The sequence below is a fragment of the Triturus cristatus genome, chromosome 11 (assembly GCF_964204655.1).
Source record: "Triturus cristatus chromosome 11, aTriCri1.1, whole genome shotgun sequence".
In the NCBI taxonomy this organism is placed as follows: Eukaryota; Metazoa; Chordata; class Amphibia; order Caudata; family Salamandridae; genus Triturus; species Triturus cristatus.
This window is the reverse complement of record NC_140594.1, coordinates 111,903,387-111,921,846: the sequence shown is the minus strand read 5'-3', so window position 1 is coordinate 111,921,846 and position 18,460 is coordinate 111,903,387. Positions and strand designations below refer to the sequence as shown.

Genomic DNA, 18,460 nt, shown 5'->3' with positions numbered 1-18,460 from the left:
GTCTCAGAGTGTAATATTTTTATAAAGTTGACCTGTCTGCATCTGCTTTACAGCAGCCACAGGTATCCAGGTAGAGTAAAGATGTATACTTGTGTTCATTCTGTTTCTCTTTGGAACCATTACGTGACTGTTCTGCTGTAGATGGATCCATTAGTAGATTAGAAGTCCTTAAGGAGGATATAATATCCCTCTATTTGCCATCAACATCATCAGTTCCCTTGTCATACAGATGTGGAAAAGAGAGTGCATCGGAATGCGGCCATTTATCCTCTTGAGACTCCTCTTTACAATTTATGAGTAGTTCAGAAAGTTTATTTTCTTTCAGGCAGATTTCACACTTGTGTCTAGAAGACTGGGAAATTTTGCAATCTGCAAAGTAGCAGATTCCAGCTACGACAGATTTAACGGTGCAGATGCCCATAAGGAGTTGAAAGCTGGGGAAGACATTAGCTGCAAAGATGGTTTGAGAAAAGACTTCAGTCCCAGCTGGAGTAAGAACCAGTTAATGCAAAATCAAAATCCATGATGGAGAAGAAAATATCTCTCTAATTGTAGTTCCCCAACAGGAGCAAGGACGGCAAAGGCACAAGACTTGAGGCCAAAGTAGTCTATGACATCACTGCACCACTTTGACATCCGCTTTCCTAGCCAGAATACCGAATCCCTCAGAATTGACAGTTGTGTCTTAGGGGGAAAGGCAGCGAAAATCTCAAGCACTCCTTTCGTGAATGTTTCTATTTGCTCAACTGAATCCACAGACATATGGACAATTATCTGCTGAGAGGGAAGTTGCAAGGCTGGTGCGATTATGATGAAGAGGAAGAATGCCCCTTTTCTCTTCCTTTTCTTACCACAATGTGAGGAACAGTGCTTCTCCTTGCATTCTCTCAGTTAACTGGGTCTCGGACCTCTTACATTACTTTGCCCAAGACCTGAATAGCAGTTTAGACTTCTCCTTCACAGAAGTAATGAAAAGCTTGGCTAGTCTTTTAGTGCTTCATGATACATCCTCTGGCAGAGCCCACACAATTCCAGCTCATTCTCCTTTCCCAGATACCAAATACACAAGGCATGAGGGTTTGTTACGAATAAACGACGCAGCATGTTCTACAACGCATAATGCCTAAACATTTTGGGAGCAACATTCCCCCCCAAAAAAACACCTAAAGAAATACGGACAGACATATGCAGACAAAAGAACTAATGTGGCTGGCACTTGTGGCTCCGTCAATAAAACGTGTTGCTTCTGACGAGGCTGTGAGAGAAGCCGATTATTGTGACTGACGTGATCATGCGCTGGTAATGAACTAGGGCTGGAAAAGGTTCCAAATACAGTCTGGTGACTGAAAAAGAGGTTTAAATAATTCATCTACATTAAAAATATTACTCAATAAACAAGCATTGTCTTGAGTAAAAGACTAGTTGAGGACGGGAAATGCTTTTTGAGATATTCAGTGTCACGTTGTTTGGCGCCTAGTTTGAGTGTAAAATCAAGAGCCATAGCAGTAATTAGCATATGCTTGCCACCTTTCTTAGTCCCTGCTTGTTATCTTTTGCCTACTAAATAAAGGCCAACACATCAGCATATAAAAGTGTCAGAGTACTGCTTCCACTGCCTTTATGGCAAGATTGCATCACACTTAGAACACATCAGATCAGACCCTATAGTCTCACACTCGCACCCTCCTGCAGCTGCTTGGTAATTTTATAATAGTGCTGGGCCCGGTCAGGGTTTTTGCGGGACAGGTTGGACTCGCATTTCAAGAGCCACACAGCACACACACTAGGTGAGAGATGCAAACTGTTCCTTTTGCCCAAACAGGACTTACTTGTCAAGGATCTGCCACAGACAGTAAGCTGAAATGATGTACTTCCACAATCTAGTTCGTAGTGTAAACCAAGTGCAGTATGGAATACGTTACTTACCCTATTAGCATCAGTAGGTGCCTTGTAGTGCTGTATATTCACATCCTCTGCATACGTCCGCCAATTAGTGTTGGGTCCAGATGTGTGCAAATTGTTTTTCTTTGAAGACGTTTTTCGAGTCACAAGACAAAGTGACTCCTCCTTTTGGTGATAATGCGCATGGGCATCAACTCCATTGTTAGATTGTTTTCTCGCAGGCGGGTGAGAATGGTGTAATGAAGTATTTATAAGAAGAAATGTTCATGCAAATAAAATAGTCTAAAGGAACTGCCACAGCTGTCCGGGGAGAAGGGTGGATGCATGTGAATCTACAGCACTACATGCCATGAACAAAAGCTTACAGGATAAGTAACATATTACGTTTAAGGCATGTGTGGCTGTCGATACACATGCTCTGAATAGAATGCAAAGCAGTCCCTCTCCAAAAGCGGTGGCTAACCTGCGAGTGTTGCAGTTTGAAAGAGAGAACGTAGCACTGCCTGATGTACATTGGCTTGTTGGCGTGCTAAGACATCCACACAATAATGTATGGTGAAAGTGTGTGGAGTAGACAAAGTAGCTGCTTTACAAATGTCAGCTATTGGCCCATGAAAGCCATTGAAGCCCCTATCTTATGAGTAGAGTTTTGCCCTAGGTGGTTTAGGCAAAGTCCTTTTAGCTTTGGCATAACATGTATGAATGCATATAATTATCCATCTAGAAATGCCTGACTTAGATATGGTCTTTCCATTGTGGCGGGGCAAAAGAGCAACAAAGAGTTGTTTAGTCTAACGGAAATCTTAAGTTATGGCACTATAGTACGTTAGAGCTCTTTTGACACCTAGCGCATGAAGAGCTCTTTCCGCAACTGAATACGGTTGCGGAAAGAAAACAGGTAACTCAACTGAGTGTCTGAGGTGGGAAGATGAAACCATTTTTGGAAGGAATTTTGGGTTGGTTTTAAGGACCACCCTATCTCTGTGTAGCTGGAAGAAAGGTTCTTCCAAGGTTAATGCCTGGAGCTCACGGACACCCCTAAGTGATGCAACGACCACTAGAAAAGCAACCTTCTAAAATAAGAACTAGAGGGGGGAGTTATGCAATGGTTCAAATGGTGGACCCCGAAGTCTGGTAAGTACAATATTGAGATTCCATGTGGGTGCAGGTGGAACTCTAGGTTGAATTACTCGTTTAAGGGCTTCCGTGAATGCCTTGAATAACAGGTACCTTGGACAAAAATAAGCGTTGCCTGTTTTTTTAAATAGGCAGCAACTGCAGCTACAAGCGGCGGATTGAAGGGTAAACTAGGTCAGAGGTCTGCAAATGAAGAAGGCAGCAAACAATGTTTTGCACAGTTGCATCAAATGAATTGTGTTCACGGAGACAGTTGAAGACAAATCTTTTCTACTTTGCTGCATAACATGCTCTAGTTGTAGGCCTACAAACTTCTTTAAGAATAGTCATACATTCAAGTGGGAGATTAAGATAACGGAATTCTATGACCTCAGGAGTAAAATCGCAAGGTTGAGCTCCTTCAGATTCGGATGCCTGATTTCTCCATGGTTCTGAGTGAGAAGGTCCGGTTTGAGGGGAAGCTCCTCGTGGGGAACTACAGAGTTCGAGCAGTGTGGTGAACCATGGCTGTCTAGCTAAAATGGGAGCTACTAGAACAAGAGTGAGAGACGTTTGCCTGAAGCACAAAAGGAAGAGGGGGAGGTGGTAAAGCATAGGGAAATATCCCTGACCTGTTCCTAGATAGTGCATTGCCCTTGGAGTGTGTGTGGGAACCTGGAGGTGAAGTCTGGCATTTTGCGTTGTCTGCAGCTGCGTAGAGGTCTATCTGTAGAAATCCCCACTTGTGAAAATATGGGAGGAAGACGTGGGGGTGGAGTTCCCACTCATTGAGTTGTTGCCGCATCCTGCTGAAGAGGTCGGCAAAGTGGTTGTCCATCCCCAGGAGGTGTTCTGCTAGCAGGTGGATGTTGTGACGTACTGGCAAATGCCATATTATCTGAGAAAGGTGTGATAACTGTAGAGAGAAGTTTGTGTCCCTGTTTTTGTTAATAGTACATGGTTGTCATGTTGTCCATCTGGACAAGGTAACTATACCTGCTAGGTGAGTTAGAAATGCTTTCAATGCTGGGTGAACAGCTTGAAACTCGAGGTAGTTGATGCGGTGACCCTGGTGTTTGACATTGCAGAGACCCTGAACTGTGAGATCCTGTAGTTGAGCACCCCATCCTGTAAGGAATGCATCCACTGTGAGAATGATCTGAGTAAAGGGTCTAGAAATTGTGTGGACTGGGTTGAAAGTGCTGTAGTAGCTTTGTATGTTTTGCATCCTGGTTACATTTGGGTATGCCAAACCCAACTGTGCGTTGAGCATGGCCCCTAAATACGGCTGAATCTGTAAAGGTTGAAGGTGCGATTTTTGTATGTTGGTAGTAAACTGCAATGGATGTAGTAGGAGACTAGTTGGAGTGTGTTGTTGACGCCTGGGAAGTGTACTGGCTTTGGTAGCCAGTTATCCAGATATGGGAAGACATGAATGTTTGGTCTGCGCAGATATGCTGCTACCAGTGCTAGGCATTTAGTGAACACAAATGGTGCGTGCTGTAGTGACTCCGAATTTTAACACTTTGAACTGGTATTGCCTTCGGGCTATAGAGAACTTGTGGTACGTGCGATGACCTGGATGGATCGGGATGTGGAAGTAAGTGTCCTTTAAGTCTAGTGCTGACAAGGTTGCCTTGTTGGTGCAGTGGAAGCACGTCTTGAAGAGTGATCATTCCTTTTGAGGTTTAGAAAGTATAGGGAGTACACTCCTGAACGTTGATGTTGAAGAGGGAGAGGCTCTATGGCTCCTTCAAGCAACAGAGCCTTCCCTTTTTGTTAGAGCAAGTTTTGATGTTCTATGGAGAGATGGTTTCTGCGAGGTGCAATGTTTGGATTTGTGGTGATGAGCTCCAGACAATACCCATGTTTGGATAATGTCCAACACCTTCTGATCTGAAGTTATATTTTTCCAAGTGGGGAGGAAACTTAGTCAGCCCCCGACAAGTGTTAAATGGTCGAGTGGAATGAGACGAGAGACCCTGCTTTCAGGTGGAAGGTGCAGTGCGTGCCGAGGCATCCCTACCGCGACCCTGTAGTATTCTTTTGATGGTGCTGCCTGTACGAGAAGGTAGAGGCATGAGAGGCTGTAATTTTGGCACCGTTTGTATGAGGGACACCGAACGGAGCCAGGATAAGTAGGGTTTGTAGTTCCCCCACTGATTTAGCTACAACAGAGCCCTTTTTCATTTTTTCTAATGCTTGGTCCACTTGAGGACCAAACAGATGCTCCTTTTCAAATGGCACATTTAACAGTGTTTGGTGTACCTCTGTCTTAAAGCCAGATATACAAAGCCATGCATACCTACGCAGCAGTACACTTGAATTGATGCCCCTGGCAGCTGTCTCATCTGAGTCTAGAGCACACCTGTTTGAATTATTTGATATCAATTTTCACTCGTTTACAATTTTGTGTCCTTTTTTGTACTCCTACAGGAGGTGTTGGAGGAACTCCTCTTCCATCTCGCCCCAATGTGCTCTGTCGTATCATGTCAATTAAGCATAAGTGTTGGCAATCCACCGGAGATTGGCAGAATGTGCTGCTATCCTCTTGCCTGAAGTGTCAATAAGCTTGAACTTGTCAGGTGGAGGAGCGTCCGCTGAGGGTAGTGAGTTGGCCCTTTTACAGGCAATAGATACAACTAGGGAATCTGGGAGAAGCTGACCCTTGATGTAGACAGGATCTGAGGGTGCTGCTTTACATTTTGTGTCAACAATGGGTGTAATAATAGGTGCCCGCACTGGGTCCTTAAAAATGTCATCCGAGAGGCGCAGCATGCCCTTGAGCATAGGAAGGTATTGGCATGCCCTATGTGTGCTGGACCACGTTTAAAAAAAAAAAAATTGTCCTCAATAGGGTCTTTGTGTATGGGGACCTGGTGATATGTTGCCGCCCTAGCAATGAGGTCATGATAAGATGAATTATCATCAGGGTGATGGCTTGGCCAGGTAGAGATCTGGGTCAGTGTCACGCGGGGAATCAATATCAATTTTCCGAAGGATCTGTGGGCAAGAATAATCCCCCTCCCCCAACATGATCCTCTGTGGGAGACTGTGGAGACAACTGTGGCGTAATGTCCTCTGGGTCAGTATGTGAATGATGTGGTGAAGGTTGTGGAGAAAGGGGTGGAGGAGGTGGCTGAAGTGAAGAAGCAGGACAAGGAGGATGCAGAGGACTGGTTGCTATGTCCTTCTTAGTAGGCACTGGTAAATCTATGGCCTCTTCAAAAGAGAGCTAACGCTAGATGGTAGGGGTGCCGGCTGCAAAGCCTGTGACAAAACACAGCCAGTCAGAGGCTGTATATGCTTCGGGACGAGCCGCTCCTTCATGGTTTGGTCCAAAAGGAGTAGTCACTCTGTCTCGTGACTCGAAAGACTTCTTCAAAGAAAAACAACTTGGAAACATCCGTAACCAACACCAGATGGCGGAAGTATGTACAAAGCATTTGTATCTACAGCCACACATGCCTCGAACAGAACAGTTTCTATAAAATGTAATGCAAATGTAATGACACTGAACACATGATTCATACACTAATTACAGTGTTTACATTGGAGAAAATAATTGAGATATAGAGAAAAAGGAAAGACATGTAGAAATAATCACTGGTTTAAAGGCACCTACCAAGTTTGCATATGAGGTGAACTGTTCCATTATTACTGCAATGGGATGGGTCCAGGTTCACAAGGAATTTAGGATTTAACCTCGCCACTTCTCCCTGTAACACATTTGGTATAGTCTGCCTTTCGTCCTCTTCAAACTTTCGCTTCCAGGAGGAGACTACCGGAGTCCTGCAGAGAAGACAACACATGATGTTAAGAATATGGATCTACATTATCAAATGTCATTGTTATTTTTATTGCTTCAGAAATTACATTTCACTGTGAACAGTTAAAACGTCTGAATTAGTTGGATTGCTACTGAATGCGATTGGTAGGAGATTCTAGGGATCCCACAACATATGTGTGAGTATTATGTGTTTTAAGCATAGCCATTTAAATGCTGGCATTTACGCTCTATTTCTCATAGGGGAGACTGAGATGTGGAGCTTGGGTTTGTGATGATATGTAATGGAAGTTCCAAGATATTGAGGAAAATAATCTTTTTTAATGTAAACAAAAGTTCTGATAGTAATGTTGTGACATAACTATACATTTTACTCATTTTATGCATATATGTTTTGCATATAAAACAAATGATCAGGCTAATTCTACGTCATTTGTAGATAGACCCTAATTTTCATAACATGCAACTCATGAGGTTACAATGCCTTTACAGTAAAATCTAAAATTTCAGTTTCACAGCTGTCTAGTGGAATTTACTTTAAGACTTGAAATGAAATATTCATTTTAGGTGCAAAAGATCACTGAAAGTATTCCTTAATGGGCATTTGGTGCCCCTTAGTATTGAACGGAACATGGGGGCATTCATGGATAAGGATATTTCATTTATCACCAGACTGTAGTGTGTTGCACATTGTCAAATAGGCAAACCTATGAATATTTCTCAGTGTAAATCATGTATGCTGATCCTAACTGGCTCCAAGTTAGACAATATTAATGGGGTCAACCTCGCGCTTCCTCATTAGATGCTCTCAAATGAGGTTAATTTTGAAATATTCCATGTAAAACTGAAGTGGTGTAGGAAGCTGACTTTCTATGTAGTGTACCAAAATGCGTTACACTATGTAGAAAATACAGACGACCCTTATTGGCTTACATGACTTGAAATAATCCCAAATGCTTTCTTTTGTGGAAGTGTGTGCGGGCAGTTTAGGCTTATCAGAGGGTAGTGTTAAGTATTTGTTGAACAGTCAATAAATGAGATACACCCTCAAGAAGAAACACGAGACCAATTTAGAAAAATACATTCTTTATATAATTTTAGACAAATGACGATCATTGGAGTCGGGTAAGTACTTTAGACATTATCAAATAGTAAAACAGTAGACAATGACAGCTGTCAGATTTGAGGCATGAGCCCTGAATGAAGTAATGTTATCCTAAGGGAGAAAAATACACTGTATAGGTACACTTACAGGACTATTCTTCTGGACGGAAGGTAAGTAGGGGCCAGGGGCCAAGGAGACACAAATAATTCACGTTTACCTGCCATGGGGTGTCAGGGAGCAGAAGTGGTTTCAGCGGAGGTAGCCTCAGTGTGGAGCTGTTCTCTCTCGGAGTCCCTCGACTTGCAGGTATGTTTTGGCAGTGGTGGTGCTCCGACTGAACACAAACATGCCTTGGTGCTTGCAATTCGCTCCGTTTCCTCCGATGTTGGTGCAGGGCGGCTCCTGGGGGTTTTGGTGTTTACACATTTTGCAAGGGGACAGATTTGACCTCCTGGAGCACAAAGGCCTCTTCCTGGGGGGCTGCTCTCTGCCTCGGTGGCCCAGTGAGGGGTGGGTCGATAATATTACACATACAAGTCTAGCATTGGGAACCTATGGAGCGTAATGTTATACTCCAATGCTTATTGAAGCCTGAATTCATGACACCTTAAGAGACCGGTCATTAACCACCACAGGGGCAGCCCAAACCACCTGAACCAGGGGCAATTAGTAATTAATCCAAACAAACTGTTCAAAGTGTATAATTCAAAAACATATATCAAAGGAAAAAACCATGAATTTATATCAAGAAATAGAAAAAGAAAAAAAGAGAGAAAAGAGAAAAAGAAAGAAAAAAGAAGAAGAGATTTTATGTCCTGAAGATGACCATGGATTAACACCACAGGTCGAAACGCCGTCGACGCTATAGTGGCTGCAACTATTGGAGGACACACTTTTTTGTCTACTGGAGATTTATGCAAATTTTGTAAACTCCTTTGTTATGTAACCATCTCCTAGTCTGCCACTTGTCTGGTTATGTATATGTTTCTATGTTATATGTACCAGCTTACAACACTGAGCTGTTTTATTGAATACATTTTGTATGTTTTTCTATTAGGGTCGTTTTTTCTTTTTTCTTTCTTTTTCTCCTTTTCTCTCTTTTTTCTTTTTCTATTTCTTGATATAAATTCATGATTTTTTCCTTTGATATATGTTTTTGAATTATACACTTTGAACCGTTTGTTTGGATTAATTACCTTAAGAGACCGGAGCATGTAGAATCATCCTGGTGAACAAGCAGGATATTGTTTCCACAGTATGCTGTGCTTGCTAATGTGAATTCCATGTTAAATGCTATGCACAAAGATAAGCCTGCAAGGGACCTGCAAGATGAAATGTTTATTTTTTACTCACTTGAGGTGTACATATATAGTGTAACGCCATCGGTCTTGACAGCATGTCGAGGAGCAGCTTAGAAGCCCACTCGCCGACGTTCTGGAAAAACTACAAGTCCCATGGACTCTTAACCACCCCCCCCCACCCGCAGGCCCGGCTCCAGGAATTTTTATTTGGGTGGGCCAAGGGTGCATTTGGGTGGGCCACTGCGGGCTCGATTTGTCGCATATATGTCTGGGCAGGCCTGCTTCAGGGCCCTCCTTTATCTCTTCTTAGTCTTACAAGCCCCAGTAAAATGCACTCTTTTCCAAATCTCTTTCTAAATGTTATCACTCTCTAAAAGTGTTTTTTCCATGTAATGTTCCTTTGATGGGAAGAGGAGGTTTCTGAGGTGGGAGTATCGGGCAAGTGACACTTCTCGGACTCCCTCTGTGCGAGACTTCAGGGAGAATCCCTCTTCATTACTACCTCCGCCTGACCTCGGACTCTGCAGCGCAATCCCTTACAGGCTTGATTATCCACTGCTCCTCTCCAGTGCACCTTATCTCACAGCTGACCTTATATCAGGTACCATTGGGCTCCACTTTCATTTTTCCCGGTAAAAACATTAGTAAAATCACCTTCAAACTTCAAACATTGAATATAGCAGTAAATATAATTAGCACGCACTTTAAAGTATGTTCCACAGTAGCCCTTATGACCCGACTGCTAATTAAATAAACAAAAACAGAAAGGCCATGACAGGGCCGGCTTTAGCGCTGATACGAATGTTTTTTTGGGCGCCGCACCAATGACCTCTTTCTTCGTAAATACCTTTACTACCACCTTCCAACAGTGCCCCTCATCCCTCCATGGCCCCCCCCCTATTGACCTCCTCCTCGGATTCCCTCACTGTCACCCTCCACCAGTGACCCTCATCTCTCTGTAGTCCCTCCCCCTCATGACCTCCTCAGACTCCTTCACAACCACCCACCACCAGTACCCCTCATCTCTCTCTAGCTCCCCCCTCCACCCCATGACCTCTTCCTCTGATTCCCTCACTGCCACCCTCCAACAGTGCCCCTCATCGCGCCAAAGCCCCTCCTACTACCTCCTCCTCGGATTCCCTCACTGCCACCCTCCAACAGTGCCCCATATCTTTACGTAGCCCCTCTCTAATATGCATTTCATTTGTTGTATAGTGCTACTCATATCAGTGTAGTGTGTGTCAGCACTTTACACCACGCACACATTATACAGAGACAAAGAATCATAAGTATGTAAATCAATCTGCAGGGAATGTCACATAAGCCAATGAGGATTACAAGGTGTATGAATCACATGTCATCCATACTGGTGGGCAGTATATTTTAAGAGGGTTTCGTCTGGGGAAACACAACCTTAGGAATTAAAGCGTATTCCATGGGGATCAGCTTTACTGATAAAAATGTATATCTGCCCAAACATACTCATTTTAGCGACATTAGAATAATGAAAGACTGGGGAAGTTCTAACTATATCACAAAAAAAGAAAGCGAAGTTCTAACTATACCATTCATGTTTGTTTGCAGCTCTTTGGTGCCAGTTCATTGGTCACTGTCCTATGTTAGGATTGTAACTTCTGAACTGCATGTAGCACAAGGATCTCTGTGACAAAGGCAGTATCCCACTGAGCTATCCACATAAAATACAGTTCACCTGCATTTAATACTAACAGACAAATGATTGCTCTCCAGCAGGATCATTAATCACCAGCGTTATCTGGGCATTTTGTATTATTGTTGTCCTGCATCGGCCATGATAATGATAAAAACTGTTTAAATGAAGCACACACGAAGTATGTGCCCTGCTGGGCCTGCGCAGCTTTTAAAAAGAAAAACAACTAGTAACACATTCTCTTACCTACTCCATTAGTCAAACATTGTGTCACAGACTGATGTGATAAGCAGCTGCAGGGGCCAGGAAAGGTGAATACGAATAAAACTTATTTTCTCCTGCGCTGCATAGAAAAAGAAATATCCACGTGACGCAGCAGGACAGTAGGCGAAGGTTTCCGCGGCCAAACAAAGGATTTCATTTGTGCCTTTGCCATGTGGAGATGAAGGGGTGAAAAAATAAACAAAGCCTCGTTAACATGTAAATGGTCTTTTAAAGACCTGTGAAGTACTCGGGTGCGGCTGCGATAATCTCAAAAACAGTCTGTGTGCGCGCGCGCCCGGGAAGCGGTCTCAGCCCGGGCGCACACGCACATACGGACAGCCCTTTGAGCCCCATGCCATTGCGCGCCTGCCTTCAAGCCCTCACTTCGAGGGCCAAGGCTCCTGTTTGGGTGGGCCAGGCTCACGCTAGAACCGGCCTGCCCAACTGACAACAGTAAGCGCTCTGACCCTATGAATATAGGACTATAATAATTCCCGTTGCAGCTGTTGTAACACGGTAACTGCTGTGAATTTGCCTCATTTCCTTGTCCTGGAACCCCAGACGTTTTAAATGTTTTCTGCTGTACTGCAAGTCACACTACATTCCCCAGAAGCACCTCAGCCAGCTTAGCTATGAAGTAGACGGGACAGAGGTAAGGCGACCCAATAGGTTACGAGCTTGGCCATATTTCGTTTCCCAAAATGCACAGAGTCTCGCTTTGCAATCAGCAGCGTGATAGCCAACTAATACGTAAAACCAAAGGAGTTCTCTGGGATTAAGGTACGCGCCTTATAAGTGTTCATGCAACATCCAGGTTGCGGTTTACTCTGCCCCGTGAGCACTCCCACCGTAGCCACTCCTTTCGAAACCGAAATTAAACACAGCTGCAGCCGGGTGCATTTCATGTGGAGCCGTTTTTAGGTCTCGCCTGACCCAGCGAATGCGCTGGTCTGGCGAGACTTATTGAGAGGGCTCCAAAAAGTGCTACCAGGCCAGCCTAGAGATACAGTGCAAGTGCGCGGGCGCGCCTCGCTTTATCGCGATTACTTTCACGGCCGCTTTGATGTTTGATCGTGATCGCGATCACTCACTTTCCTGGCCGCACGGCCGCTTGGCATAGCCAATAGGCCTCGCTTTTGGGACCTTATTAGTGTTTAGTTATGCAACTGTTGCATGGCTAAACACTTATAAGGTCCCAAAGGCGAGACCTATTGGCTATGCCAATGCTTGTTCCCTTTTGGCATCGATTCACCCACTTTGACAATATCTCGCATTGCGTATTTAGCTCTCTAACCCATATATATTTTCATTTCCTTTTGTTCTCCAGGACGGGAAAGAAGCGTCTGGAAGGGCTGCTCAACGGAGCACAGGATGCGCGACACCAAACATAAGGACTCCCCTGCACAGCAACTTGGTTTGCCAGTTACCAGCTATGCACAATGCATGCACTGTGCAACTTTTAAGTTTAAAGGTTGGGTTGAGTGGTTTCCCGGGCCAAAAGCACTTTGTGTTCTTAGTAATTCAATTACATGAGTCAGGTGAAGTCAACCTTATAGCTCCTCAAGAATTATTCCACTAAGAGAGGATCCTTTTCTGTGACCACCAACCCTTATGGTGGAGATCCCAGGAAGCTCATGTATGGTGTGTTATAATACCAGGTGGTGGCTGGCTAAGTTTGGCGCACACGACACAATCGTTACAAGGTTATTCTAATATAGAGTCCATAAAGCTACTGTCCATGTATCTTATTGGTGCTCAGGAGGAGGGAGAGCCACCCGATCTTCCTCAGTTGGAAAAAAAGACTTCTCCACCATAGAAAAAAAAACAAGCATTGGCATTGCCAATAGGTCTTGCCTTTGGGACCTTATAAGTGTTTAGCCATGCAACAGTTGATGATCTTGCACCAAGGATATTGTGCTGCATAACTAAATACTTATAAGGTTTCCAAAGCGAGACCTATTGGCTATGCCAATGCTTGTTGAAATAGGGTACATAAATGAATGGGGTAATGCTGCAACTCGGTGCTCTTTTGAACAGGGGTAAAATAACCCACGTAAGTGATGTGTTCAACCTTCACCACAGCTGTATATTTCACATTAGTCCCGAGGATTCACTGCACAGTCCCCATGTGCGACTTGTGAGGGGCAGGCTCCAGCCTGGATGCTGCAGGACTACTATTGCAAACGTATTTTCTGCCACCGACCGCGCGCTCTGATAACTCGGAAATCTGAAGGATGCAGGCAGCGCTAGCGTTCCCAAGGAGCTAAGGCAGGAAGGAGGGGGCTGGGCCGTTCTAAATGGGATCCTGTCCCGGCATAAAACGTGGGCGGCCGTGGTTTAGATAACACAGGCCCTGCTGCGTTAACCACGGTTCGGTGTGAGTCAATGAAAGGAGTGGAGCTACTCTTCTGACGGAGCGGTGAAAGGACAACTAAAAGAGTCAGGACTGACAGGAAGTGAAGTACTAAACCAAACGTTAGCTAAACCAATAGAAACAAAGAATAATTGAACGCGAGGCTCAGAGAACAGAGGGTGTAAGAAAGATGGCAAAATGAGTGTGATATGAACAAGCAAAAAGACAGACAAAGAAAGATTCGAGGGAGAGAAAGAAGAAAGGAGGAAACGTGTGACAGGGATATGAAGGCAGCGTAAAGAGCAAGCAATAGTTCACTTTAACAAAATATCAAAGGAAATAAATGAGAGATAAACATTAAAAAGAGAAAGAGAGCAAAAGCATCACGAGACAGCAGGAGAGGGATAGTAAGAGCAAAAATATAGACAAGCGCTAGTAATGTTGCCAGTTGTGGGTGTGCTGGCAGAGGAGGCTGGGTCTGCGCAGCAAAGCGGCCGTACGGCCGCAAAATTGAAAGTGATCGTGATCAAAGCGGCCGTGCGGCCGCGAAAGTGAAAGTAAGCGCGGCGCGCGCGCCCGCGCACATGCACTGTAGCTTTAGGCCACGGCAGCACTTTGTAAAGCCCAGATATAAAATGTCTCTTCGAGCCTTTGGCTCGCGAGACCCAAAAAGAGTTCAAGGGCGCAATGAATCACTAATGATGTTGAGGTCAAGGTATCAACTGTCCTTTATTCGAACATCTGAACAATCATTTGCATTACTGCTTCTCTCTTTATTCCTTGTCAACACGTGTTTCGTCTGTTACCATTATATTAACAGCAGACTTCAACAGGGCTGGAATATAAAGAAGATGTATTAAGAAAAAGGAAAAGAAGAAAAACGAAGAAAAGAAGAAAAACAAACTAAAGAGGGGCACTGGAGTGTATCTAGTCCTGTCACCAGGTTCATTCACCCACAAGTGCCCGATGCATGTTCTCATTCAAATTTCCATAGACGGGGGTTTTGAAAGTTAAGGTTGGAAATTAGGGACAAGTGAAATGCAAGAGTGGAAGAATTATATTGATATCAAAGTCCCCTCGTCCATGAGTAAGGGGACGTAAGGGGTGCCACATCAAAAGTGCAAGCAAACCACTGGTGTCCTTATTCCCAAGACAAGTAGTAGGTGTATATTTGTGCCGAGTGATGAAATTCTTACAGTTGCTAAGTGCCCTATTGATTACGGCCTCCACGTAGTGGAACAAAATTGAACTCACCACGAAAAGTAGTCTGGAACTGTACCCAATTGTGGCAATGTGGAAGATGCCTGGCAAGGTATCCAGACAATATATTCAGAATTATGTGAAAACAACAGTAATCCTAATGGGATACCAGGAACAGTACCTAATAGCTATAGAAGTAACGAACAAGTTACTTACCTTCGGTAACGATGTATCTGTAAGAAACATTAGTTAGTTAGATTCCTCACCTTAGAATATCCCCAGGCGTCAGACTGGATCCGGAAGATTTTTCATCAGCAATACCCCTTGCGCGTCGCTAGGCGTCGTCTGCAGCTCCGCGTCCGTCGTCGGCGTCGTGCGCCGGAATGACGTCGGAGTACTTAGACGCCGCGCTGACGTCAGTTCTTGTACATAGCCTTCCGCGCCAGGAACGCAGAGCCATGCAAGATACCGACACTGGTGCCAAAAAAGTCTAGGGCCCTGAAAGGGATAGCCTTAACCCTAGATGTCAGTTCGCAGAACGGGGAGGATGGGTGGGTCGGTGAGGAATCTAACTAACTAATGTTTCTTACAGATACATCGTTACCGAAGGTAAGTAACTTGTTCATCTGAAAGAAACACGTTAGTTAGATTCCTCACCTTAGAATAGATACCCAAGCAATACCATCCCCGGTGGTGGGTCTGCGAACCAAGATCACACCAGAAAGTCCTGGAGTACAGAACGGCCAAAGAAGCCATCCCTCCGGACTTGGCTGTCAAGGCAATAATGCCTGGCAAACGTGTATAGCGAAGCCCACGTTGCCGCCTGACAGATGTCCTGCAAAGGGACACCCCGTCCCAAAGCAGTAGTAGCCGCTGTGGCCCGAGTAGAATGGGCGCGCAGCCCAACAGGAGGGTCCTTTTTTGCCAAGGAATAACAAATTTTGATGCACAAAACGACCCACCGAGAGATGGTCCGTTTGTGCACAGCTTTCCCCTTCTTAGCACCCACGTATCCAACGAAAAGTTGGTCGTCCACCCGGAACTGCTTTGTGCGGTCCAGATAAAAGGAGAGCGCACGTTTTGGGTCCAGACGGTGGAGCCTCTCTTCCTCTTTGGAAGGATGCGGAGGCGGAAAGAAGGTGGGCAAGGTGACAGACTGCCCAAGATGAAAGGGGGTCACCACTTTCGGAAGAAAGGAGGGACGAGGCCGAAGGACAACCTTGTCCGGATGAACAGAGAGAAAAGGAGGCTTTGATGATAAAGCCTGGAGCTCACTCACCCGAGAACCTCAGAAAGAGGGGCGGAAAGGGGATCCACAGCCCTTGCTGTGCACCATGCCACAAATTTGTTCCACCGGCAGGCGTATACAGTCTTTGTGGAGGGACGCCTGGCTGCCAGAATGATATCACAGACTTCAGGAGGCAAGTCAAATGGCATCAACTGCTGCCGCTCACTCTCCACGCATGGAGGTGGAGGCTGGACAGGTTCGGGTGGAGGACCGTCCCCTGCTGCTGCGACAGAAGATCCTCCCGAAGGGGCAGACGTATCGGAGGATCGGTCAACATACTGAGTAGCTCGGGATACCAGTACCTTCGTGCCCAATCCGGAGCCACCAAGATGACTTGGGCCCGGTCGTGCCTGATCTTCTTCAGCACTCTGGGCAGAAGTGGTATAGGCGGAAAGGCGTACAACAGACCGCAACTCCACTCGTGACGAAAAGCGTCGCCGAGCGAGTGCTGCCTTGGAAATTCCAACGCGCAGAACTGCTGACATTGCGCGTTCTCTTCGGTGGCGAATAGATCTAACCAAGGCTCTCCCCACTGCTGAAAGAGACCTTGCGCCACTTCGGAGTTCAGACGCCATTCGTGATCCATCATGCACCGGCAGCTGAGTTCGTCGGCTCTGGCGTTTAGAGAGCCCGCCAGATGTTGAACCACTTGAACCACTAGGGTGACGCCCTGGTGTTCCAGCCACGTCCAGAGGCGCAGAGCCTCCTGACAAAGGGTCCACGACCCCACCCCGCCCTGTTTGTTGCAATACCACATGGCGGTGGTGTTGTCCGTGAACACCTGCACGACACTTCCCCTGACAGAGGGAAGGAAGGCTTTCAGTGCAAGTCGGATCGCTCTCAACTCCAACAGGTTGATGTGGAGGCGAGACTCCGCCGGAGACCAGAGGCCTCTGATCTCCGCCTCTCCCATATGGCCACCCCATCCCAGGAGGGACGCATCCGTCACTACGACATGCTCCGGTTGGGGAAGGGAGAGGCTCTTGCCCGTGACCCAATCGCGGTCCGTGAGCCACCGCTGCAACTGCTGTGCAGTGCCCTCCGAGATCAAGACATGGTCGGACAGGTTGCCGTGATGCTGGGCCCACTGAAACTTCAGGTCCCACTGCAGAGCCCGCATGCGCCGCCTGGCGTGATGCACTAGTAGGATGCAGGAGGCCATCAGACCCAGAAGCCGCAACACTAGCCTGACCGAAACCCAGGATAGAGGCTGAAAGATGGGAATCAGGGCCTGTATATCCCGGACCCGCTGTTCCGGCGGATAGACCCGGAACTGCGCCGAATCGAGAACCGCTCCGATGAAGAGGAGCTTCTGAGAGGGACTCAGGTGTGACTTCGGCACGTTGATGGAAAACCCCAGCAAATGCAGGAGATGCGCCGTAGTCTGGAGGTGGGAGACGACTGCCTGGGGCGAGCCCGCCTTCAACAACCAGTCGTCGAGATAGGGGAAGACTGGAACCCCTGATCTACGCAGATGAGCTGCGACCACCGCCATCACTTTCGTGAACACCCGAGGGGCACTGGTAAGGCCGAAGGGGAGCACGGTGAACTGAAAGTGCTCCTGACCCACCGTGAACCGCAGGTAACGCCGGTGGGCCGGCAGGACGGGGATGTGGAAATATGCGTCCTGCAAGTCCAACGCTACCATCCAGTCTCCAGGGTCTAGGGCAGCTAGAACCTGAGCCAAAGTTAACATCTTGAACCTTTCCTTCCGGAGGAAGGCATTGACGTTCCGGAGGTACAAGATAGGGCGTAGGCCCCCTTTGCCCTTCTTGGGAACCAGAAAGTAGTGGGAATAACAACCACGACCTACTTCTGGGCTCGGAACGCGCTCGACGGCCCCCTTGGCCAAGAGGGCCGAAACTTCCTCGTGGAGAAGATTCAAATGATCCCCCGAGATACAGTGGTGCTGCGGTGGCATGGCTGGAGGGGTCGTCTCGAAGGGGAGGGAGTAGCCCCTTCGGACGATTTGCAGCACCCACCTGTCCGATGTGATGGACCGCCAGTGGAGCAGGTGATGGCGAACTCTGCCGCCCACTGGCGTGGAATGGGCCTGAAAGCTCGGATTAGGAAGGCTTTGAGGCGGATGCTGCCGGGGTGGATGTGGGCTGACCGCGCCGTCCTCCAGAACCGCCTCGGCGGAAACCACGTCCGCGACCGCACGCAGGTTGGTTCTGCGGCTGGTGGCTAGGCGGACGTGAGGAGGCACCCCTTCCTTGGTCGCGAAAGGCGGAAGTTTGCGACTGCGGGGCCGAGAGGCCCAAGGAGTTGGCCGTAGCCCGGGAGTCCTTAAAGCGATTCAGCGCACTGTCCGCTTTCTCACCAAAAAGGCGAGTGCCATCAAAGGGCATGTCCATGAGAGTGCTCTGGACATCCCCCGAAAAGGACGTGGACCGCAGCCAGGCGTGACGTCTAAGCGCCACCGTGGTAGAAATCGCCCTACCCAGCGAGTCCGTAGTGTCAAGCCCACATCTG

General features: G+C 46.7%; 1 protein-coding gene across 2 annotated transcripts in view; it reads right to left on the bottom strand.

Moving 5' to 3' along the window:
• MED15 (mediator complex subunit 15) overlaps positions 1 to 18,460 on the bottom strand; it is a 723,364-nt gene that overhangs the window by 136,217 nt on the left and 568,687 nt on the right. For both annotated transcript variants that reach the window (XM_085634093.1, XM_085634094.1), the window contains exon 15: positions 6,644 to 6,810. In XM_085634093.1, coding sequence (XP_085490219.1) covers positions 6,644 to 6,810 — 167 coding nt within the window. The remainder of the gene's footprint in view (positions 1 to 6,643; positions 6,811 to 18,460) is intronic.